A 26,091-nucleotide genomic window follows, 5' to 3' on the forward strand; every position below is an offset into this window, starting at 1 on the left:
CGTACATCTCATAAAAAATACGTGTTCATTACATTAGCAGAAAGAGACAACACTTAGACACTTAGATGCAGATGTTGTGATTCTTAAGTACAGTTTCCACCATATGAACCAATGTTCATCACACAAGTACTTGCGTAAAACTTTATCCAAATATCCACGCGTCCTGATCATACACACACATACACACACTGTCTGAAACCACTGGTCCCGAGCAGGGTCACAGTGAGCCAGAGCCTAACCCAGCAACACAAGGCAGGAGGCTGGAGGTGGAGGGGACACACCCAGGACAGGACGCCAGTCCATCACAAGGCACCCCAAGCAGGATTCGAAACCCAGACCCACCAGAGAGCAAAACCCAGCCAAACCTGCCATGCCATTCCTGATCACCTTATTAATATTTTTTTTGAGATACATATAAACATTTATGTTATGTTATGTTACAGGAGTAGCTGCATAAAGGTTTATTCAGACACAAATGACCTCTTTATAGAGCTGGGTAAATTTTACCAGACCAATTTAAGGTAAGTACATTGCTCAAGGGTACTAAAACTGGAGGTGAGGATCAAACCTGCAACCTTTAGAGCCAAAGGCAGCAACCCTAACCACTATGCTACCACCTGTTCCTAATGCACACTAACAGCACCAGATTCAAACCCACATTCCAAGATGTGGACCAGCGCAACCCACTGCACCACCCTACCTCCATCTTTTTTTTTTTTTTAATATATTATATCAAACAAGGGGGGGTGCAGTGGCGCAGTGGGTTGGACCACAGTCCTGCTCTTCGGTGGGTCTGGGGTTCGAGTCCCACTTGGGGTGCCTTGCGACGGACTGGCGTCCCGTCCTGGGTGTGTCCCCTGCCCCTCCGGCCTTACGCCCTGAGTTGCCAGGTTAGGCTCCGGTTCCCCGTGACCCCGTATGGGGCAAGCGGTTCTGAAAATGTGTGTGTGTGTGTGTGTGTGTGTGTATATATCAAACAAGAAAATATTGAGGATAAAGAAATTAGTTGGGTCTATGATATGTGTAACCAGAGCCTGTTCCATTTGTCAAAGAAGCTATCGTACGCTATTTTAGCAACCCTGCTCTGGCTGTATTACCTGCAAGTAAGGTGCCTTAACATTACCCTGAAATGAAACAGGACAATTACCCTGGTGTATAAGTGGGGAGGTTAGAAAATGGGGTGGCATGGTGGCACAGTGAGTAGCAGTGCTGTCTCACAGCATGTAGGTGGTGCAACAGGATGGGAGTTTGATTCCTGCTCAGTCTGTGTGGAGTTTGCATGTTCTTCCCGTGTCTGTGTGGGTTTCTTCTGGGTGCTCTGGTTTCCTCCCACAGTCCAAAGACATGCTGTTCAGGTTCCCCCATAGTGTGTGAGTGACAGAGAGAGAGTGTTCGTTCCACTGATGTATAGATGAGTAACCCAGTGTAAGTAGTGTATCTAGCAGTGTAAATCACCTTGGTGAATAAGGTGTGTGGCCTCATAACACTGCATGGAGTTCATCAGAAGTTGCTTTGGAGAAAAGTGTCTGCTAAATAAATGTGCCTCAGGTATATAAATAAATGAAAAATAACACACTTGAGAGGGAGTGAAATGTCTGAAACTATAAAAGCCTCACTACATCGCAGATTAATTAATGTGGGCTGTGCCACGAAGCTCCAGAAAAAACAGAATTAAATAAAGGTTGATCTAGATGAACCTCATTCTACATGATTGAATTGTTTGTGTAGCTCAGGGTTTCTTAACCTCAGAGGTGTGAGGCGGCTCCCCGAAAACGAACCGCGATCGCTTCTCGCTGGACAACGATGCTCCACTTTAGATTTTCTCACGATTTCTATGACGAATTAAAACCTTTGACATTAAACGCTTGTTAAAAACAGTCAGCTGCAGTACCTAAGCGAATCCCCGTCGTCTTATTTACGTCTACATCGGTTCATTGATTAATAAATTCACCGTGAGGTGAGGTGTGAGGCGGAGGAAGGTTAAGAGTTCCTGACATAACCGAAGTAAACAGACGGCGACAGCGCTTTGCGCTGGACTTTCCGCGGACTCTTATTTTGACACGGCGTGGGCGGGGCGCGCAGAGCGCCGTGACGTCAATACATACCCTTCACTTAAACTTGCCCAGAGCTTCGGAGCGCCGTCAGAAAGGGGCGCTGCGTCATCGGCAGAGGTTCCCCCCTCCCTCCGCGACGCAGCGGCGGTGCGCGAGGAAATGAAGAGGAGGCTGCAGAAGAAGTACCTGATTCTGATCCTGGGATACTCGGTGCTGCTTCTGCTCATCCCCTACATGTTGGATTACCGCGGCAGGGCGAGCGAGGATGAGAGGCGCGGGCCGCCGCCGCAGCAGAAGGAGCAGCAGCAGCAGCGGTGCCCCGATCTGGTGGAGCGCAGCATGTCGCTGTGGGGCGGCGTGCTGGACAACAAGGCGAGCAACGGCACGGAGGCGGCGGAGGAAGAGCCCGGCGTCGCCGCGAACCTCTCCCGGACGCACGTGTACCTGCACGCGACGTGGCGCACGGGCTCCTCCTTCCTCGGGGAGCTCTTCAACCAGCACCCCGACGTGTTCTACCTGTACGAGCCCATGTGGAATATGTGGCAGGCGCTGTACCCGGGCGACGCGGGCAGCCTGCAGGGCGCCGTGCGCGACATGATGAGCTCGCTCTTCCGCTGCGACTTCTCCGTGCTCAAGCTGTACGCGGGCAGCGCCAACGTGAGCACCTCGCACATCTTCGGCTGGAAGACCAACAAGGTGATCTGCTCGGAGCCGCTGTGCGGCGCCTACCGCCGCCACGAGGTGGGCATGGTGAGGGGCGACGTGTGCGACAAGTGCGAGCCGCGGCACATCCGAGAGCTGGAGCGCGAGTGCAGGAAGTACCCGGTGGTGGTGATCAAAGACGTGCGCGTGATGGACCTGGGCGTGCTCGTGCCGCTCATGAGGGACCCGCGGCTCAACCTGCGCGTCGTGCAGCTGTTCCGCGACCCGCGCGCCGTGCACAACTCGCGCCTCAAGTCCAAGCTGGCGCTCGTGAAGGAGAGCATCCAGGTGCTGCGCAGCCGGCGGCAGACGGACAAGTACAAGCGGCTGCTCATGCCCAACAGCAGGGCCAACAGGGCCGAGAGCTACGTGTCCAACGCCATGGAGCTCATCTGCGACAACTGGCTCGGCGACATGCTGCTGGTGGCGAGCGCGCCGCCCTGGCTGCGGAGGAGCTACGCGGGGATCCGCTACGAGGACCTGGTGCTGCGGCCCGTGGACGAGCTGCGGCGGCTCTACCGCTTCGCCCGGCTCGGCCCGTCGGCAGCCCTCGAGAGCTTCGTGCTCAACATGACCCGCGGCGAGGGCTACTCCTCCGACAAGCCCTTCCTCATCTCGGCGCGCGACGCCAAGGAGGCCATCCACGCCTGGAGGGAGCGGCTGAGCGTGGAGCAGGTGCGCCAGGTGGAGGGCTACTGCGGCGAGGTCATGAGCCGCCTGGGCTACCGGCGGAGGAGCGCGGGCGACACGTAGGCGACGGGTCCGAGGAGCCCGCCGACAAGGTGACGTGGAAGTAACGTTTCCAGGTGGGGGGTGGGGGGGCGTGTCCCGCCGCGCCAGGGACAGTAAGCACGCATTGGCCTCGCTCTGACAGGACGACACCGGCTGTGTGTGTGTGTGTGTGTGTGTGTGTGTGTGTGTGTGTGTGTGTGTGTGTGTGTGTGTGTGTGTGTGTATTTGGGCTGGAAACGCGAGCAAGCGTGCGGTAGGAGTGGTGCTCGGGCCCCCCAGGCGGTGGCCGCAAGTGAAATGACGGCCCCCGGCTCCCACAACGCGTCGTTGGTCGTTGACCGCAGGCATCCCGCCGACGTACTGTGCGTGAGTAACGGTGCCACCGTCCCCAATTTGTCACAGGCTTCGGCCGTCATCCGTGCGGAACCACGGATTCCCTTCCCCATCGATAGTTTCGCGTTTTAGCGAGAGGCACGAGCGCATTTTCCCAGCTCGTCACCAGGCTGAAGGGTTACGTTAGAAATTAAAACGACTCCGCGCGTACCTGGACAACCAAGAGCAGTGGGTACGGTGGAGAAGGAAGGGCAGCATCCGCACAGCGTCCTCCGCGAGAGGTGCTGGAGACCCCGCTCAGGTGGGCCGATGGCCCGAATCCCCAGCCTCTATCTTCCCAAATAAACCCTGCGCCCGAGCACAGCGAGCCCGGGTTCAAGGGTCCTCCTGAGCGAGTCACCCAGAGACATAGAACACCGACGTTCCATTTATCCGACACTTTTTCCCCCCAAAGCGACTTACGTTAAGGTTATTACGAGTTCACAATTATTTGCCCATTTATAGACGTGGGTAATTTCACCGGAGTAATTCAGGGTAAGTACCTCGCTCAAGGGTACTACAGCCGGAGATGAGATTTAAACCTGCAGCCTTTGGGTCCAAAGGTAGCAGCTCAAACCACTATGCTACCAGCTGTCCCCTAAATAATCTGGCCCTGGATTTGAAGTATACGAGTATGAAACGAAGGAATTCAAACAATGTAACAAACAGCCTCTGGTCACAGTTTGGCCTTGAAATTGACTACAGAGTTACAGAAACAACTTCAGCAGATAAAGAGTAGCCTTAGGAGCTTGTTTTGCTGAGACACTCCAAGAAATTGAAATATCAGCGCGAAAAGGGAACAGAACCAAATTCGTGTAAACATTCTGTAACCGTAAGACAAACATTCGGGAACCGGTTTCAACGCGTCGCTTCGCTGGTTCCCGCTCGTTTCTCTTACGGTTACAAAACGTTCACGCAAATTTGGTTCCGTGTCGGATGAGCGAAACCATCGAGCTCTTCCTGCCCCTGTGATCGGGGTAACTGTGAAACCACGGTGACATCGGCATACCGACGTCAGTATAGCGCAACAATGCGTGGATGAAATGTCTTTCTCACGGAGGATATAACTCACTTGGCCTATTTATAGGTGGCGTCTTTTGGGGGGTACGCCAAATTTAGGTGTTCGAGGGCGACTCGCGGAAAGCGCGAAGGTGCCGCGCACGTTCGCTGCATCCGCGTTCACCCGTCGAAGGATGCCACACCCTTGGGGGTAAGGAGGAGACGAGACTCCAGGGCGTCCCAGAGCTCGGGAGGCGCTGCGGCACCTTCCCTCAGATGCGACGCCTCCTCCTTCCTCTCGCCGCTCTGCAGAACGGCCCCGCAATTCCCTCCGCCCACAAATTACGGCTATTGCTCTGATTAAATGGCGAGGCGCCGGCGTCCTTTCATCTTTCCCATTTCGAGATTAAGTTTCTAATCCGTGGCGGCGCCATTAACAAGTACCGGTGGCACGTGAAAAAGTTTCCGCATCGCAGCCGAGCTACAGAGGCGGCGGCGTCCGATAAGCGGCCCGCTGACGCCCTCCGCCGGAAGAGCCCCGCGGAACGCCGGTACGCCTCCATGCGAACGATGCATTGTGAGTCGCATCCCTGGCGGTTTCCCTTATCGCACTTATGGAAATGATGTGTGGCACTTTATAGTCCGTGTAACAGCGTGGATTTACTGGGGCTGCACACAGGAGGTTTTGTTCGCGCACACAGAGACCCGTGGTTCTTCCAAGCCAGCGGTTGGTCACGGTGCCTTGCGGGCCGGAGGACCCTGCGACGGGGGAAACAATGCGCGTTTGTTTGTGGGGGGGGGGCTGGGAGCGAGAGTCAGGGGCATGTTGGTCCGGTCGGTGATGGGGTCGTCGAGAGCTGGGGGGGTGAGGGGCGCTGGGCTGCTGTGAGACACCCGGTTACTTAAAGGGGGAGGGGACAGATGATTCCACATGGCCTTGTCAACCCCCAACACCCCAGACAGCTGCTGTCTCCCCAGTGCTGTGGCTACAGTAAGAGTGAGTGAGTGAGTGAGTGAGAGAGAGAGACAATCCTACTCAATCTGGCTTCTCAAATCAAGTTCCTCCAGTTGATTTGTTACACACCCACTTTTTTTTTTTTTAAGTTCCAAATCCACAATTAATTCCATCACTTATGAATAATAGTGTAATATTGCAGCAGTACCTATAGATATTTTGCGAAATGTTATTTTTCAAGGCTGCGCATTGACTAATATGTGCACATCAGTTCTCCAATGTCACAAAGGCCACAAAACGGAGGACCAGTCGCACTGTACGAATACTGCAGTATCGAACTCAAGTGAGAAATTCGTGCGTCAGTTGATTTCATTAGCCATCAGCTACATGGCCCCCCAGTATATAAGAAACCCACGTACACACACACACACACACACACACACACACACACACACACACACACACACACACACCCCAGCGCTGCACGACACCTCCTCCTTTCCGCACTCAGCTCACTCTCCCTCTGTCCTCTTCCAGGAACGCGCTGCACATGAGGACTGCAGGGGGCGCCACTTGGGGGTAGGCTGCTGCTGCGTCGGTCCCGCTTTCTGGAGCGTTGGCACCCCCGTGTTGCCAAGGAGGAACAGCCGACACATGCATCCGACAGCTTGGAAAGACTCAGCGACGCGTGTGTGTATATATGTACAATTGGAAAGGTATAGGAGTTCCTCTCCATCCCTGACCAGGCTTCTCTAATGTGGGGGGTGGTGGTGGCGAACGCCACCACTCAGTCACTGCAGCCCAATGCTAACAGCTAGCCTAGCATCCAGATTCCACTAGCACTCACAGCTCATGGTGCTCTTTAGACGGACTTCGACGGACAGTTACCCCCTCCGGGGCACTTTAGCCCCCATCCTGCACACCTCAGCTCTCACCAGCGGGAACGACAGCATCCTCCCACGGGAACCGCGAGCAGGCACATGCCCACCGGTGTGACCCCCCACCTTCGGAACATTCCAGAATCGATATCATATCGCACGATATCGCATGACAATGAAGTCACAGGTTTTTCCACTGTGCCGACAGGTACGGCCAATGACGACGTCCACTAAATAGCCTCTTCTTAGAGGACTAATCCGCTTAGAAAGAAAAAGAACACTACAGAATACAGTTACTCCGATTGCACCATTTTAAGGGGAAAAAACAAGGTATTGAATATCTGCTCTTGAACAGCAGGACACGGCCCTGCCCTCTTCACAATATCGCCGCGGTATTAACCAGTATGGTACTGAGTGCACTAACTGTGTTCCCCCTCTAGCAGACCTGTACAAACACCTTATCTTCTTTAAACAAAAACGTCCAAGTGTGTGTTTGTATGTGTATTAAAAAAAGAAAGAAAAAAAAAACCCCTAACCCTGTGTGAAATCTGTTCTTGGTGCAGTGGTTTAACACTGACCGAAAACTGGTCTTCTGGACGTAGGAACCGAAAGCAGACCATTTTATTAAATTACACTTCTTTCTGTGTCTTGTTCAGTGATCTCATGTCCAGTTCAAGCTGCTCTTGTGCAACACGTTCGAGTCATGCAGCTGGAAGGTGCTGCTTTTGTCTGCTGTCAGTGCGAGTCTCAAACAGGAAGGAAGCTGCAGGCGCCTGTCAACAGGAGCGGTGGCACCGACAACGCGGCTACGCAGCGACACGCATCATTTAAGCTTGCTTTCCGCAACGCGACCCCCCCCGGGTCTTGGGGCGTTAATGATGGTGGCGAGACGTACGGTGGTGGAGTCCGGCACCTCCTCAGCACGCGGGAGCCTGTGGATATAAGGGGATCAAGGGCGAAGGCTGCAGGTGACCAAGGGTGTTGACGTGGTAAATGCACAGAAAGCAGGTCCTGCGTACTGAGCTACTAAGGATGAAGGTATGAGGATCAGAGATTGAGAATGACTGTGTCCTTCCTCAGGTGTGTCTATCCTGCTGGGATGGGGGACGCATTAACACACGTGTTTAAATAAATAAATCAAACGTTCACTGTCAAACACACTGGTTGAGAAACAAAGCACTGGCAGAACTCGCCGGACTTTCCTGAAGTACGCAGTTTATTGACAGGTACAGCAACATGCAGGACAGAGTGGATGAGACATCGTCGGGTGTAGAGGAGGAGGGGGGACGGCTATGGTCAGGCTGGATGGACGTGCTGCCGCGTAACTCCAATGAGTGACACTCCCAGCCCCTTCTCACAGTCCAGCTGGGGGACACTAGGAGGACACACACACACACACACACACACACACACACACACACACACACACACACACACACACACACACACACACGGTGCCCAGCCCATCTGGAGTTCTTGAAGCAACCGGCTCCTCCAGGTCCAAGCCCTCGGTGTGGGTCCTGTTCCAAAGCGCTTCATTACCGCGCTTCTCCTCTGCTCTCATCACCAGTTGCCTCCTCGTCTTCAAGGCAGCCAATCGGCATTTTTCACACTATGGACATGTAGGACATCTTCGGCAACGGCTTGAAGGAGAAGCTGCTCCAAGCTGCAAGGATAAGATGCGATGATGTGTCCGTGGGGGGTCGTTTCGGTTTGAGACGCAGGGATTTTTAGCAGTGGGCTTCCAAAAATGATCCAGAGGTGCGGCAAGATGCTCTGGGCCCCAGACGGTGTGCGGAGCTCAACCCCAAGAGAAAAAAACAAGGTGGTGGACGCCCCACAGTTCCCATTTCCCCCATGGCGGCCATCGGTCCTGTGGGCTCAGCCTTTGTGGTAAAGCACAGTAACGTGTGCCACTGCTGAAGCTGCAACTCGTCTCTATGGAACATGCTAGAAGGTCCCCATCGCAGCCAGAAAGTCACCCACCGCAGGAAAAACGCTTGTGAAAGGGCTCTACGCTTTGTGGTTAAACTTTCCCAGGGAAACAAATCGTGGGGCTTGTAGCAGACCGCTTTTATCCAACAGCGCATCTTCCGCAGCGCTCATGAATATTCACGAGTCCACTGAACGTTTTGCATGTTAGCTAACTGTGGGCCACCCCCAGCAGGGGAGAGGCTTGCAGATCAACGATTCAATGCTGCGGCTCATTTTGTAGCCACCTGGTTGTCTGAGGCCCTCCGGTGCCCAGCCCAGAGACACCGCCGCCGCTTCACCTGCACCTCACGCGCTCCTGGTGTTACTTCTCGTACCCAAGAAAGCAGCAAAGCGTAAACTGCTCAGGGGTGGGTCATTTATTCTGAGCTGTAACCCTAAACTCCTAATGCTCAAGTTGCATTCCAGTCTATAGTGACCCATTTACCAATCTCCTGTACGATAATTAAGGTTGCTTTCATCTGATCGTCACAAGGTTTCAACACATCCTCCACAGCACGCAGAACACCGAGTGACTTTCAGGTGTTTTCGCATTTTGTACATCTGTGGGTCTCCTGTCACACCTGGTCAGCCGTAGGAGGCGAGTGGGTGACGGCGAAGAGCGTCAAACACCACGAGTGCCATCAGGTCAGGTAAATGAGGTCTGTGGACCACAACCACTCCGAAAATAATTTGGTTAAAAGGTGCAACAGAACACTAGGCGATTGTGTACGTTACGTACATATTCCTTCATAATGATTTTGGATGGGAATGCCGGCGGCAGAATGCAATCTCGAACGCAACCCGGGGATTAAGGGTGAGTTTCTACACGGATGAGGCGGAGCGAAGCTTTCCTTCAAACTAGACGTGGCCTGAACTTCTCCTCCCCCTTCCTCCATACACAAACATCTGAGTCAAGTGACAATCGATGAAATATTACGGCTTTGTGCGTTACTGGTGGAGTCAGAACACATGGTATATGCAGACGTGGAAGAAGAGTCTACGAAAGGTCAAGGATCGCCGCCCTACGTAAGGTCAGTGACACGACATCCCAAGAGAAGTGATCTGTGGAGTGCGGTCAGCTTAGAAACTGACCTTTTCAAAATACTGCAATCCTCACACTCGTCAGACCCATGTGGGTGGTGGGGAGGGGGTTCCCACTGGCTGCAAACAGTCTGAAGTTTGCATGTTCTGCTCTCCATCTGATCCCATGCGTGAAGAATCACGCAAGCCGTAAAACGTGGAGGGTGGTATGGTAGGTGGTCACGATAAGGTCAAACGCAAGCAAAAAGGGCTGCCAAGGGTCCATCGGGGGTCTTTCTGAGCAGCGTAGCGCCGCGAGACGCGTCTCCTTTGCCCTTGAAGCAAGGATGAGCGCGGTCATTTGCAGCGGTGCCCGTTCTTTCCGGAACCGACAGAGCTCCGCATCACTGCTGCTCAATTATTCCGGTTTCATTGGTGTGAAGAAGAGCTACAAAGTCACACGACTCCAGGAAATGTCAATAGTTGTGCCTTCAAAACAAAAAACAAAACAAGAAAATGCCATCAGTTCGTGATTTTCACAGTTCACAGTCTTAGGGGAGGATGGAATGAAGGCAGCGATTATACGTCATGCTTTTGCTCTGGTTTGGTGGGCTAACGGAGGTCTACGGGTCTCAGTCTCAGGTTGCCTTCGGGCTCTGCGTCCGCGGTGCTTAGTCGTGGCGGCAGACTGGAACAGGTTGCCGAACACACCAACGACGGAGCGATCCAAACGCGTCACGGCCCTCTCTCTCTTCCCCTTTCAGCCTCAAAGCGCCTCCAACGCAGACACGCAGTGATTGTTCTGCACGTTCCAGTTCCTTGAACGAGTCGGACATTCCTCAACCTTGATCGTCCTCTGTTCTCTGCTCAAAGCATTAAAAAGGGGGGGGGGTGAAGAGGCTCAAAATGTGGATGTAGTCGCCGACTCGCCAGTCTACGCTCGTTGCCCTTCTCACCGAAGGCCCGGCTCCCACAGCTGTGCAGCACTGCTCTGCCATAGGCAATGGGAACGAACTGGAGGTTCCTCCTCGATTCCTTGCCGGGGAGCCCGGTGTGGAAGCTCAGCCCGGACGCACCCTCGCGGGGAACGAAACGGGCTGCCAGCTAACCTGTGCGAGCCCTAACCCTACACCTGCACTCTCTCCATCCCGTCTTGCTTGGTGGGTTGGCCGCTGCTGTGGGTGGGGGGGCACCTGATGGAGCATGGAAACACATGGGAAGGAGGGCGAAGGGGCAGGGACTTTGAGGGAGGGGGGGGGTCTGGAGGGGCAGGGTCAGGCGTGGTCCTCGACGGGGAACACCAGACGTGTCCCGCGGCTCGTCGTCTCGTGCTCCCGCGCCTCCGAATCGCGCTCCGGCGCCGCTTCCGTCTTCCCGTTGATGCCGCCCCACTCCCCGCGAGTGCCGTCGTGACCCCCCGAGGCCCCGTTGGCCGTGATAGCCGTGTCGCCGTAAGTCAGCGTGAGGTCTCCGTCGTTCAGAATGAGGTCCGAGTCGGTGTCCCTCAGCTGTTCGTGGTTCTGCGGTAGACACAACAAGAGCAAAGCACTCCGGTGTGTAACCAAATACTCTTAACCTGCTCGGGACTGTGAAACACAATGCCTTACAGCATTCATCTGTTTGCATAATAACTGACAGGGCAGGTGACATCCATCATTCCCAAGACAAACAAACAAACCAAGAAAACCATCTGATCCTGCCGTTTCAACGGCACAGGAGATGCTGCCGAACACACACTCCATCTTGCTGAGTGGACAGAAGGGCAAGAGAGGGATTACAACCAGACAAAGCGGATCAAACGCAGCAACGGTGATGACGCAAGGATCCCAGCACAGCATGGTGCATTTTAAACCTCCTCCTTACTAAGCGTTAAACGACAGAGTGACAAAAGCACGGCTAAATGGGCCAAACACAGTCGGGCCAGTGCCCAATTCACAAATGGGGCAAAGTCCCACTTCCTGCTGTGGCGTCAAGTGACATATTCTGAGTCGCTCTCTGGAAAGGTGTCGCACCAGCGCACAAACGAGCTGCTGCAGGGTGGGGAACATCACGGTCAGACTCACAAATTGTCAATTCACTGGAAACATCCCGGGCTGCCATTGACTGGAGTGTTTCATCCATTCAAACGGGCAATCTGAACACCACAGAGGTGACCGATATACCGTATTACTCATTTACATTCATCAGACACTTTTTCCGAAAGTTACTTACAATTATTTACCCATTCATACAGCTGGGTACTTTTATTGGAACAATTTCAGGATAAATACCTAGCTCAAGGGTACTACAGACAGAGGTGGGAATCGAACCTGCAACCTTCGGGTCCAAAGGCAGTAGCTCTAACCACCACACCGTCCCATCTTAAAAAGACCCATAGTACATGAAAGACCTGCAAAGTTATTAAAACGAGCCTAAATACCGCAATCAAATTTCCCCCCAAACCAAAAAATGTTTTAAAAAAATAAATTTAAAAAAGGTTTTGGCATATTTCCAGTAACTCAACAAAAATTCTTGAAGGCCGCCGAGCTGTGTCTCATTAATATTCACACAGCATTTGCTAAATTAAAAGGTTGCCGTTCGTTAATGCTGAAAATGTTTACAGTCTGATACGTCGTAATTAAACTCATTGGCGTTAAAGGCATCATAAACATAACAGGAAACTGTGGGCAGTGGAATGAACCTGAAGAGGATTCATTACAACAGCCTCTCGACTGTCGAGCCCCCTGGGAATCTGAGTGAAGCAGAACCATGAGCAATAAGATCTGCATTTGGAAATAGATTGTTAGGCTCACTAATGAAATAAAAAGCAACGAAAACTCATTTGCGCATCGTCAACCGGAGGCAGTAATTGTTATTTTAAATGTTTTTAAAACGAAACCTAAAGGAAAACAAAACTGACCCAGTAATTGCACTGTCCTAATTCAGGACACAACTAACAAAGGTTTAATTTAAAAATAATTAAAAAAAAAAAAAAAAAAAGCTACAATAGAAAATTTTTTTTAAAAAGTTTAAATACCTGCAGCCAGAAAACACAAAAGTCCACATAATCGAGACTCCACTACATGAGTTGAACACAGAGTTTGGCGTTCACCTCATGGTCACTCATCCTCCTGATACGCCGCCCTTCCCATACACCTTGGCTTAAAAATACGTTACATTTGAGGACGTTTCCTTTAACAAAGCAAAACAAAAATAAAATCGAGAGTAGGACTCCGTTAGCTAGAACATCGAGAGTGAATGAGAAAAGTGTTGAAACTCCTTCTAAGGTGGAGAAGATCTCCATGCAGGGCCTTCAGGGAACACCTCAGTAAAGTAGGGGACAGTGTGTCACGCAGTGATTTACTCCACATCTACTTTTACTTTTGGGGGTAAAAAGACGGGAGGGGTCTCGAAAACGTGGCCCTTGTCTCCTGCCTAAGTGAACACGGTCGCATGAGCTCCTTCCCCAGCGTGCGCTTTATTCATCGGCCAGGGACGGGCCGCTTAACCACCTTCATCATGAGCCAACCCCCCCACCACACAAGTCAGCGTTCCTTGTCACTTCTTGGAAGCGAGAGCAAGTGCACCGCGAGTCATCCGATCTCGGCTGTCAGAAGCACGGCACCCGGGACCGAAGCGATGATGCAGATGCGACAAGACAGGAAGGAAGTCACGCTCTGCTGTAAGATCCTGGGGAAGAGAGTTCGGAGGCTCTGAAAAGATTTGCGGCGCTTGCATAACGCAGCGGCCGCTCGTGCGGCTCGGGGTGCGATCGCGCGTCTCATCTGATAACGGCGGCAGCACCGCGCTGAATCGGGGAGGCTGCCGAAAAAGAGCTCCGACGCCATCCCGTTCCGAAACGACTCGCGTTCCGCGCTGCGACACGGGAAGGGAATGCGTATACGAGGGTGGGTTTGTTTTTGTGTGCGAGACACCACGGCCCTACCAATAGCTCTTCCGTACAAGAGACAAAGAGCCACGAGTCTGAGTCGCACTTCTTCTGTCGGAATATCGGCTTTTCTTCAGTGCAAACATTTGCAGTGCTTACGCAGTTCCGCCTGCTCTGATAACTGGACTTTTCCATGCCACCCCCACCAGGACAGGGTTAACAGCCTTTATTTCACAACAAGGGATATGTGATGTGACAGGTCCCTTCTCCGGGCTAAGTAACGCTTTTGGAAGGTGAAATACACTGGTGCCGACTCCGCGTGGCTGTTTGCTCAGTAACAGGAAGACAGTGAGGTGCGCTTGACTGGATTTCGTGGTAAACGGTAACTGTTTCAAACCACTTAATCTTCTCTGATCAGCGAATGGACATGAGGAGTGTAATGAGTAACCTGGAAAAGCTGGACGTACTCACGCCTTGAGCTTCTCTCGCCAGAAACACTGCACTAAATGTCATGATGTGATCACGTGACTGATTGCAGTGACTAAGCACAGCAAATCGGCAAGTATGAGTGCACGTGTGAGAGAGAGAGAGACACACACACAGACACTCACCTCATAGGCCTGAGGGCTGGTGAGGCAACGTGCCAGGGGTCCGCAACACCCGGGCAGCGTGGTGGTGAGGGGTGGCCCACTGTGTGTAAGAATGGGCTTCAAGTAGCTGTGGCACACAGTCAAGGAGGCCTGCAGCTGACGCTGGCAAACAGCGCGCGCATGCGCGCACACACACACACACGCACGCACACACGCACAACGGCAGAGCATCTTCACCAGCCTCGCAGGGTTTCTCAGCTTCTCGCCATCCCCACAACACATCTCTAAAGGCCGCCCCTTGAATGCAGAACCGTTGCCAAAAAAGGGAAAGGTTGTAAAGCAGGGTCACAACTCTCCCCCCCCCCCCCATCAGCAGCAAAATTGAAGAGAACAGACAGACATCTCCTGTTGAGATAACAGTGTTAGAGACACCGAAGGGGTTTAGCGGTTATAATATGCCCGGGATCATTAAAGTGTCCCGTTTTGCAGAACAATTGCACATTTAAAAAAAAAAAAAAAAAACTTGCAGAGACAAATCAATAGCATCAATATAATTAGAAGCACTCAGGCCTTCGACGTGTGCAGCGCGGGCACAGAGAAGCACCACAGCGCTCATGCCTCTCCATTAGCGGCTCTTTCACCACATAGCTGTCCCATTATCTTAGCACTTGAAAATGTTCGCTTTTCAACTGGCTCCACTTTGACACCACTAATGCCATTAGCACGTTCATCTTTTCAGCGTGCAGTGGGGGGGGGGGGGGGGGGGGAGAGGACACACACACCGATCATAACTGTGCTCGTATGCGCCACGTGCGCCAGAAAACCACGCTCGCTGAAGGAGCAACTTCCTTGCGAGAGTAAACATGGTACAAGCGAAGTGGGAATTTTCCCTTCCCCACGGTATTTGCCTTTTTAACATCCCACCTCCAGCGCCTTCGGGGTTGAGATGCACCGGAGAGCACGAGGTTCGGGTTCTCGGACCACCGGCTCGGCTCAAGGAAGGTGTGGAACAACTAACTAAATATTAGGCCTGGCTGTCGCTTTGACGAACCTCAGATGCAGGACAAGTTTAGCATGCAGCCCGAACAAATGACGCTCTGTTCCGGCAGAGCGCGCAGCGGCGAGGAATTCGAACCCACCCCCGGGGGCCCGTGGCCCAGGCTGGCTCGCTCCGGCAGGCTGAGAGACAGAGGCTCCAGTGAGGGCGGCGGAAACCCGAGCGCTGCTGGTGCCAGACTGGTGGGCAGCCTGTGGAGTGCAAACGCGCCAGGTTCTACGCTCTGTTACCCACCTCTGCAGCCCTGCTTTCTGCCAGCGGTCTCCAAGGGACACCTCGAGCCCAGCACGCGTGTAGCCACCCACAGGGGCCGGGGGCCCAGGTACGAGGATGAAGCCACTCCGCAGCCAACACAGGCTTGTACTGATCGGATCGGGTATTTGGATCCAGGATCGGAAGGTGACGTGTAGCTGCACTAACCACCAACCCGCACAAAAAAATAAAATATTTTTAAAAAAAATGAGAAAGGGGAACGGATGCATGTAGCCACACCTTGCAGAGTAAATACTGACACAGAACAGAAAACAAAATCAACAAAAGCTTGATGGGGGAGAAAATCATGAGAAATTTGAAAGTGAACTTATTCATCTTTTTGGGAGATTCCGCATCGGAACGGCAGTCAGTAGACCAGCTTATGTAATTATCCAGAAAAATAACCGAAGTTTTATTTTCAAAATTCAAAAAGCATTAAAATAAAAAATGAAAAAACCTTTGAGGAGGTGTTTTAGTCCTTACTGAGCTTCCAGGGACTTGATTTCTTCTAATAAAAATCCAGCTTTCAGTCCATTTTAGGCAAAATTAAAAGCTATTGAGTCCACTGGGTGTCATCCCCAGGGCAATTTAATGAGAAAATTCGCATTATATCCAAAAAAACCTCTCACTTCAAAGCGTTATCTCAATGGGAACATGCAGCAAATTACGGAGCTTCCTCTTTGGAGGAACACATGTGGGCTGAGAATTAATTAAAAAGCAACACTGTATCACCCCATCTCCTCTCGCTTGGAAGGGAAAAAAAAAAAAAAAAAGAAATGTAAAATAAATCTCTAATCGGAACAGCCTGCAATTCGGCACCGAGATACGGCTGATCGAGGACACGGCTCTAAGGACGCTTCTTTTTAGAGACAGAAGGCAAAGCAGCTCTGGCAGAAGCACTGAGGAGGCCAGAGGATGCTGCTAAACAGGTGCCACGGTTCCGCGGATGCAGTCGAGAAGAATGGCGGATCTCCATGGCAACTCACCTTCCCTCAGACATCGTTCCACTTCCTCTTTCATCAGGTGAACGAGAAGGGAATTCAAGACCTAGTACAAAAGCAAGTCGGGGCATCTGACACCTGTTGTCATAGAGCGCATCCCCACGGTAACGAGCAGCACGCATGTTGCTCATGTGACGGCGCAAGCTCCAACACCTAGAGAGCAGCCTGTTGTTGCTGTGGGGGGAGCAGATGGAACATGCTGGTACATTCAGCCTCAACCCCCCCCAAACATCATAGTGAACACATAGCCAGGGCTTCCTGTGGCTCAGCGTTCACTGAGAGGAAACGCAGATGAGGTGCCGCACTGAACGCAATCCCAGCAGAGCTAAACCTGCAATGACTTTGCCTCTTTTTGACAGCCGTTTGCGAACACTTTTGTATTCCGTTGCCCTGTTTCGTTCTAAGAGGGGGGGCGCGCACTGGTGCAGCGGGCTTGGCTGGGTCCTGCTCTCTGGCGGGTCTGGGGTTCAGGTCCTGCTTGGGGTGCCTTGTGACAGACTGGCGTCCCGTCCTGGGTGCGTCCCCTCCTCCTCCAGCCTTGCACCCTGTGTTGCCGAGTTAGGCTCCAGTTCGCCGCAATCCCACCTGGGACAAGCGGATTCAGACTGTGTGCGTGTGCATGTTTCGTTCTAAAAACCGCACACGTCACATTTGTCAGCAGCCACTTGGCTGAGGGTGTTGCTTGTGTTTTGTAACCAACGTAATTTGAAAACCTTGGATGAGCCTGGCATAAATTTGGCCTGCACCATACCAGCTGCCCAACACCCTCAGTGCATCCGTTCTGGCATGCGAATGCAAGTGCAAACTCCAATTCCCACCAGCAATAAGTAAATATAACAGCTTCCTGCCGATTTACCCCCCCGTGGTGTTGCTTTATCCACACGCTGACAGATAATGAGAGCGATTCAAAAAATTATTCTGCAGGTTTTGCTGGAGCCTTTTTAAGGATCACAGCTTATCCTCATCCTACCCCCAGCCAATTCCACCCGCTACCACGATAACACGACGACCGCTCGCGACATCGGTGTCTAGAGAAAAGGATGGCATAGCTATAATTTAACCACAAAGCAGTTAAAGACAAATTCCAAGGCTAGGGCCACGTGACAGGAGGATACTTGTGGTCGAATGTGTACCACAGTCTGAAAAGCCAGGCGCTCTCCTGCTTCGTCTTGCTGCCTCCTTCGTGCTGCGGCCCATCCTGTAGAGACACATGGGAGAGAAGGTTGTCACCTTTTAGTGTGAAAGACACTCGAAAGACCACAACTTTGCACCAGATTTCCCTGACTCTCTGCTGGAGCAGCACAGAAGTGGGGCACGTCCTTTCAACAGATACCACCAATTAATTCACTTCCAACAAATTACAAAATTTGTACTCATGCCCCTCAGGCTAACTGTCTCTGAGGTTCAATGACAATCTCCCACTTGGTGCATCACTCAATTTGAATATTTCCTTGTTGGGAATTTCATCACGAAAACCTCCACGCGTCTGCCGTCCTTTCATGCGAGAGGTTGGTCCTGTAGAATCAGAGCAGCGGTCCATGGGGGGAAGGGGGTACATGGCACCCTCTTGAGAGTAAACACCAGCAGTGTGGTGTGACAGGTGACCGGCGGCCAGCCCATTACAGCTGTCCTGCAGCTGCCTTCATCTGACGTCTTGTCACCCGTGTGTCGATATAGGGCTGGTGTGTGTGTGTGTGTGTGTGTGTGTGTGTGTGTACGCACCTGTGCAACATGCCAAACAGTCCATGTAGGGGTCCAGAGAGCAGTATGCAAGATATAGTTTTTATGAAGTTTACCAAGGTATTTGTAGGATCACAGTTTACTCTCTGGGGTGTATTAATTTCAGACACACGTGTACACCCAGCCCTCACGTAACAGAGTCTAGTGCAACAAAGAACAGCTACAAGAGCAGATGAAAATGTACACCCTTTCTGGTACAAGCAGCTCATTATTCAAGCAAAGGGCATTCCCCCCCACCACCACCTACGTGGTCATTTTTGTGCCAAAACGCTCCACAAAGCACACGGACGCTACAATTCCTCCACAACAAAAATCAACTACTGTATTTGCTTCCTACTTCCTGTCACATGGACAGTCTCAGCCAATGACAGCCTTCGATCGAGGTAAATACAAAATCAACTGAAATGCCCGATTTAATGCCGTTACCAGTTGATCTAGCTGATGCGTTTCTCCAAAACGACTTTTACTACTGAAATTCTTAAATGATTTATCCATTTATGCAGCTGGCTCATTTTTACTAGGGCAAATTACTAATTCTTATTAGTACAAGAGTACCGCAGCAAGCGTGCCGACCAAACATTCAGACTCCAGACCTGTTTTCCTTCCAATATATAAGAGGCTATGTGACCAATAAACTATTTTGTTCTGAGTTTGTAATAACAGAGGAAGTGTGTGGCGTGATGATGAAGAAGTTAAACGATGCAACACAATATAAAACGATAAGACTAAAGACAAAGGGAATCAAGGAGAACAGCAGGACAAAGGCAGTCACGGTATAAGGTGTCCTGACGGAAAGAGGAAAACCACAGTCAAATTGCCAAAGGCCATGCAAAGTTTGTTACCGATAGTCTGTTAGACCTTCTGTCGATTAGCAGAGAGATGCTTAACATGCGCTCAGCGTTTGCCTTCTACACACTTGTCAATGAACTACGCGTTTGCAAAAGCACGCAGCTTAGCAAGCGACAAAGCTCCGGACCCCCGCAACGGGCAAACGGCAACTGACAACGAATGGATTACTGAAATTCTAAGAGTAATGAAAAAAGACAGGAAATAAAAATTTTGTCACAAACATTATAAAATGTGTTTGATATCATTGCCATGCATCAGAATACCCTTTGTTTTGGTTTTTAAAGAAATTTTTCGTGGACACTAAGTCGATCAACCAGTTTTTTTTTTTTAAACCCTCATAAGAAATAATGGTAATTCGACCCCCTCTCAATAGAAATTGACCTAATGGCGCGATCTCACGGAATGAGCTATCCCTGTTATTTGAGGAATGTGTGGCCTGTCTCCTGTCTTCAGATTAAACATATGTTGAGTGGATCGGGGGGGGGGGTGTCATATTCACTGTGTCATCACTTTGAATTCCCTCCAGGCTACGCTGGAGCACAGTTTAGTCGGAACCTGCTGCAGTGACAGTTTCAATGAAGAATAGAAACACATAAAAGGAGATCCAGCTAAACTAAACTAGATAAAAGATTAAAATTTCCTGCGTTTCAAGGTCTTCAAAAATAAGAACCGAAATTGTTTGTCTTCAAGCTGTGCAGGGTATTTCTTGAATTGAGCATTTTTCAACTTTTAACCTTTCAACAGAGAGCTTTTTTTTTTTTTTTGCGCGCTTCAACAGGAAACAAGCAGGCAGGGTAGCAGTTGTGTGGGTGACACTTCGCTCACGGTAATCACCGCTTGACTCATTTCAATAACGCACGGGGGAAGAGAACACCTTGCGTTTGGCTACCGGATGTGTCACTTTTGACCCAAAAAAAGAATTGCTTCATTTCTGTTTCAGTCAAGGTTGAAATGAAGAGTTTTCCACTTCCACGGACAGCGGACGGGCTGTGGAAGCAAAGAAATACTTACGCCTTGGAGAACCTGGAAGTTGTCCCCAATGGGCTGGAGGTCCTGATCTGGGTCCACGCCAACCCTGCAGGGAGAAATGGAACAGTGAGGCCATGCTGAAGGGCGCGCGTCCGCGAACGTGCTGAGAACGGTGGCCGAGGCGAAGGCGAAACGCAGCACGTGGAAGCAGATCCCTGACAGAGGGGCCTCACACCTTCTGGCCACAGGGCCCCGGGTGGACGCGCAGCAGACAGACAGACATGGGTATGAAACGGAGCACAGCTGAGGTTCTCCCCGAGAAGCACACGAAACAGACCCCAGGAAGTGCAAAAGCAAACAGCGCCTTGCCTTGCTCTCCAGCAGGCCCCTTACCTCCTGCTACCCTGCACAAGCTCATCTCAGACCCCTATTAAGAGGCCTCTACCGCAGACACTCGGATGCATCCTGCCCCAGCTCAGACGATGAACAGACCCTTCTCCTGGCAGCCCTTGGGCTCGAGCGACAATTAAACTTGCCCCGACCCTGGCATTTCATAAATACAGCAGCGCTGCTGTCGCCTTGAGGAATAATTTGTCTTGTCAGAGCAGGACTCCAGCGCTGCCGGAGAGCCCGGCGGCGCCGCACTCTCTCGAGCTGCAGCGCAAAAAACAAAGTCCTTCTGGCGCTAGCGCTGTTATCGCTTCACTGCTACAGACCCCCCCCCAAGGAGAGCATCTGTTTCCCATACACGCCAATTACAGGCGTGCTCACGTGGTGGACAGTCGCTCCTGCATGACACGCAAACACCGCAGCATTTAGGCTTCGTTTCATATGTGGAGGGGGTGTCTGGAGAAAGAGGAAAAAAAACATTAACAGTATTTGAAAGTACCTACTCGCATGACCAAACTAACAGTGGGAAGGGGGGGGTCCAGCTGTGGGATTGACTGGTCACTCAGTCATATAGTGAGGTTTTTTTTTTTTTTTTTAAATCATTTTGACACTACAGTAATCATTTTGTACACAAATAACTTAAAACATAACACGTAAAGAAAGTAAAATGCAACTGTTCATCACCAATTGTGCATTTAATTTTTTCCATTTAGAATTATATGCTTGCAAATCACTTGATTACTGAAAAAGTAAAATTTTACGTTTGCTAAACTTTGCCAAAAGTGTTCCAGCTTTTTTTTTTCCCTCCTTTAATTCTGACACAGGAATGTCTGGTCACTCCAGAATCTGGTCTCCCGAGATCTGGTCACGTTCGGACACCCCGTAGTAGAGGAAAAACATGCTCCGGCTCCCCTATTCGCTGTTAAGAGTTTAACTGTGATTTACTTCATCCGTCAACAAATCTCCACACTTCAGAAAACTTGGACACCAGATGACGGCGTTTATAACATCCTGAAACTTTCACCAAGCTGAAGACGAGCTCTGGAGGGCACAAGAGACCGGAGAAAGGTTTTCCTGGGCGTTCCGTCGTCTCGTAAAGGTCGGGCGGCAGCGGAAGGCCCATCTGCAAAGAAGCGCTGAAGCGAGACACCTCCCCAGCCACTCCCCCTGACCAGCCCCACACTCCGTTGCCCTGACAGCACACGCAACAAGCAAGCAAAAGTCACCGTTGATAGGAAGCGGCCTGGGATCACTGCATGGGAAGCACTGCCTCCCTGGACCTCCCCCCAAACCCGGTCCCTTGTATTGCGATACTTTACCACGAAAACCACACCAACGCTCCACAGTCGCAACGATTTCTCTCAGTGCGATCAGCTGAGCCTCTTTCCACCACGCCACAATAAAGATCAGGGTGCGGCGCCGCGGTACAAACCCGCAACTTACAGCGGGCTGAAATGAGTGACATTCGAACCCTGGACCGACCTTCCTCGCTCCAGCCAGGAAATGAAGAAAGGAAAAGTGCTGTTCGCACCCATTCAGACTCTCGGCATTAATGCTGCTCAGTCTTGCACTCTACAGAGCAGGGCGTTGCCGAGGACCACACACACACACACACACACACACACACAAAAGAGTAAAATACACTGTAAAAGAAGGCCCAGGCAGTACACCAACTGTGCTCATCATCAAGGTGCTGCAGTGATCCCAGTGCTCCTAGGAAGGCTTGCCTGCGTCGAGAACACACACAGTGGAAGCACAGCAGACAAACAAGAGACCAACAGCGACCCACCCTGCGACTGCCCCGTCACCCTTTTGTGACCCCCTCCCCCCGTCGTCACCTGACATACTGCCACTGCTTAGCGCGCTCTTCCTCCTCCTGTGACTCCAAGGTACTTCCGACTCTGATGCGGCACAAGACAGCATTTTAAGTGGGGGACCCCCCCTCGGGACTCCTACTCATCCGCCTCCCGTTATTGGCACATTTCTTTAAGCCATACAACTCGGATTAAAGGCAACTTGACTTGTATCGGTTCAACGGATTAAACGGAACTGACTACGAAACAGAAGCACTAGAGCTTTACACCACTGCCATCATGAGCTGCAAGCTATCAATGTGAGTGTATAGAATATATATTACATATCAACACACACTTACATACTTACACTCCCATATGTAAGCACTCGTACGTTGTACTACACATACTGTACATCACACACGCATCCATTATATACGCGTTGATTACACAGCGCACATATTTCCTTACATATTGGCATTTACCAACTTTTTCTGTGTGTGTACACAACACACGCATAGCTGGGGACAGCTGACAGTGCTGTGATTGGAGCTGCTGCCTTTGGACCCAAAGGTCACAGGTTTGAGCCTAACCTCCAGCTGTAGTACTCTTGAGCAAGGTACTTACCTTAAAATTACCAAAAAGCTTTTAAAAAAAAAAATAAAGAAATAAAATTACCCAGCTGTATAAATGGGTAAATAACTAAATAGCCTAAGTTGTAAGTCACTTTGTAGAAAAGCATCAGTTAAACCTCTATGCCATTTCTTACATATAAATACATCTACACACACACTCTAATACACAAATGTATCCCTTGCATAGACACACATTATAATAATATATTTTTTTTTATATATTTCTTTCCACTGCAGACCCTAAGAGAGCGATTCCTAACTGTAGTTAAGACCAAGCTGATCGGAAGCCCACCGGGACAGTTACTCTACGGTGCAGTTTGCCCAGAATAGACAGGGCAGTCAGAGGGACCTGTAACCATTAACTACGTGAAGCTGCACAAACCGTTAAACCAGGAGCGCGAGAACATCGGTATGAATTCGGTCTGTTTCAGGAACGTTTACGTAACCGAACACGCGATTTAACACCAGGTTAGGATACGACACGTCCACAGAGAGCCGGAGGGGCCCTCAGGGTCCCGAGAGCTGCTCCCCGATGCTCGGCCACCGAGGTACCCATGTGACCGACGGGAGGCAACTGAAGAAGTTCTAAAGCTCCAGGACTGCATCTCACTTCTTCCTTGTCACCTCTTCTGTGCTGTTCCCAGACATGATCCCCAACACCAGACACACATACTACAGCTAGAGACTGAAAACTACACTGATATGTATACATATACACACAGACATGCGCTCTGCACAGGTTCTATAATGTAAAGTCTCAAAGATTTAGGGTGGGAAGGATGGAGCGCCGGCCAGATGATGGGAAGGGATGGAGCAGCTGCGCGCTATGGCGCTCATACAGGGGGACTCACAGGGTCAGCGGTGGGGGTGCAGGGTACATTCAGCATCACATCACACCGGTAACATGTTAACAAATCACACGAGGCTCAGTCGTGCTCCCTCTTCTCCAGCGCTGATCCCGGAGGTGACCAAGCAATGTACAGCAGGGTAAATGCTGCTTTTCTTGAGGTGAGTGTTCACTAGAAAAAATGTTAAGACAATTCCACCTTACAGTAAAGGTTCCGGAACATTCCAGAACCTCCACGTGCATGATGGAAGCAGACAGGGGTTCGTCTCCTCCAACAAGCTGCATTTCATGCCACCACGTCACAGCCTCCATGCTTCTTCTGCATGCTTCCGTTTGCTGTCATTTCACCCCCCCCCCACCACACACACACACACAGATACACGGGACCCATACATGTTATAGAAATACAGATAGGGTAAGTAAGGAAGACAAGGGAGCACCAGCCACAGATCTCTAAGGCGGGGGTTAAATACACACACACACACACACACACACACACACACACACACACACACACACACACACACACCTTGATGTTTCCATTTCTAATAAACACAATTATATATTTTTTTTTTTTTTTTTTTTTTTATAAACGTTGTCATATTTATGCCAATAAATCAAAGCACCAGTCCCACAAGCACCTACTCAAAAGAAAGATGTTGCAGAAGAGAATAGAACATAAAAAAAACAGACCTGCACATGACCAACAAACCAGAGAGCACACACACACACACACACACACACGCACACACACGACAACAAAAGGCAGAGGATGACACAACGCACGGAAGGGTGTAAAGGAGGTGTTGGGCGATGCGCCAGTCGCTTGCGTTGATGCGTTTCCCAGCATTAGCAGCGCTCCAATCCGGTGGGGGGGGGGAAGCAAAGCACATGAGCAGATGTTCAGCGATAAACAGGCACTTGGCCCCCCATGCGTAAGGAAGGGCAGCCCAGATAGGCCTTCAGAATTACCCCGTCCTCTGCCTCCGTTTTACCGCGCTGCCATTTATCCGCGTGGGCGCAGCAGGAAGACCGTGCTCGGCAGGACGCCGCGCCTCCGGCGTCCGAGAACACACTGCGGCCTTTTGGAGGAACGATCTTAGAAAATATTTTAAAAATCTCAGCGTCGCTGCCAAGGGCGCGGGGGTTCGGAACGGACAAGCCGAGACCGTACGGTTTAGCGGGGAGCAGGACGTGAGGGAGGGACCTCTGCACGGCGCACCCTCTTTCCCTCCCACCCCCGCGCTCAGATAGGGCGACTTGCTCCTCGCCCTCTCCCCCCCCAGTGGGGCTCTTCATTCCTTGGCAACGCTGCACCCTGAGAGATGTGAAGAATGCAGCTCATTACATATTTATATTCCGACTCCAAAATGTGGAAACCAGAGCAAATTAAGGCAGATGTGCTGCAAAAGGCCACTGATTTTCCATGTAGCTCATCACAGTTTGGGAAGAAGCCCTTCAAGCCCTGTTTGCCTGCAGCCCCCCTGCCAAGTATTTCTCCATGGCCGGCGATGGTTCAGCTGCGGGACGGACACACACACACACACACACACACACACACACACACACACACACACACACACACACACACACACACACACACACACACACACACACACACACACACACTTCCATTCATTCATTCGCTCGCTCTGCTGACAACTTGTACAAGTCAGTGATCCTGAGTCTGTCCTGGAAGCGCACGACGTGAGGTGGGCGGACACCCTAGACAGGACAGCGGTCCGCCGCAGATCAGTCACACTCAGGTTCAGCGACACAAACACGCTACAGCAATATAGAGCCTCAACACGTCTTTGGCCTGTAGGAGGAAACCCAGAGTAAATCCCCACACACTTAAGACACACAAAAATCAACATGCAAACCCAGAGCCCAGGTCTTTGGGGGGGGGGGGGGGCACCATCGCTTCCAGCTGCACCATCACACCACCCTTAGAATGTCCCCTCTGAACTCACATTTCTCACTATAACCCTACAGGTCTCCTTAGATTAATCATCGACACTCGTCTACGTGAGCAGAACCGACGAGCACTGACCCGTGCAGCGGCGCTGGGGGGGGGTTGGGCAGAAAAGCACTGGATCAGTTTGTTGCCCGTGAACGCTCCTCACATTTACTGTCTGGCTTTACATTCTCACTGGACTCCCCTACTTCACACCCATTGGGCCCACCGCAGCAATAAGTAATAAGAAAAGGAAGGGTCCCCTGTCCCGCTCCTGTTTCCCCTCCCCCATCCCCATGTGTGGCGTCCTTAGCGAGATATTAAAATCAAGCCCCTCCACAGCAGCAGCTGCCGTTCCCATTGCTCGCAATAATCCGCTTTAGTCCGACAAATGGCCCCCGTGGTTGCTCGGTCCCCTGCGGGCGACGCTGGCTGCGCACGAGTGGCGACAGGGTAC

The 26,091-nt window shown here is 51.3% G+C and overlaps 2 protein-coding genes across 4 annotated transcripts in view; one reads left to right on the forward strand and one right to left on the reverse strand.

The window, feature by feature from the left end:
• The first annotated feature begins 2,093 nt into the window (after positions 1-2,093).
• chst7 (carbohydrate (N-acetylglucosamine 6-O) sulfotransferase 7) lies at positions 2,094-7,225 on the forward strand. 2 transcript variants are annotated; one of them, XM_029246811.1, is made up of 2 exons: positions 2,094-3,431; positions 6,352-7,225. In XM_029246811.1, the coding sequence occupies exons 1-2, from the start codon at positions 2,214-2,216 to the stop codon at positions 6,568-6,570; spliced, it is 1,437 nt and encodes a 478-aa protein (XP_029102644.1). In that variant the 5' UTR covers positions 2,094-2,213; the 3' UTR covers positions 6,571-7,225. The 2 variants fall into 2 exon arrangements, with proteins under 2 accessions (XP_029102644.1, XP_029102889.1); XM_029247056.1 differs by having other exon boundaries at positions 2,096-3,538; positions 6,352-6,422.
• Positions 7,226-7,890: 665 nt separating this feature from the next.
• The window catches only part of slc9a7 (solute carrier family 9 member 7), a 39,494-nt gene continuing 21,293 nt past the window's right edge, over positions 7,891-26,091 (reverse strand). The window contains exons 13-17 of one of the 2 annotated variants that reach the window (XM_029253111.1): positions 22,241-22,303; positions 20,055-20,118; positions 17,570-17,652; positions 14,166-14,271; positions 7,891-11,206 (exon numbers count right to left, since the gene is read on the reverse strand). In XM_029253111.1, the coding sequence (XP_029108944.1) occupies positions 10,961-11,206; positions 14,166-14,271; positions 17,570-17,652; positions 20,055-20,118; positions 22,241-22,303 (562 nt within the window). In that variant the 3' untranslated portion in view covers positions 7,891-10,960. The remainder of the gene's footprint in view (positions 11,207-14,165; positions 14,272-17,569; positions 17,653-20,054; positions 20,119-22,240; positions 22,304-26,091) is intronic. The other variant, XM_029253112.1, reaches the window with a different exon arrangement.

Source organism: Scleropages formosus, chromosome 1 (assembly GCF_900964775.1).
Source record: "Scleropages formosus chromosome 1, fSclFor1.1, whole genome shotgun sequence".
NCBI lineage: Eukaryota > Metazoa > Chordata > Actinopteri > Osteoglossiformes > Osteoglossidae > Scleropages > Scleropages formosus.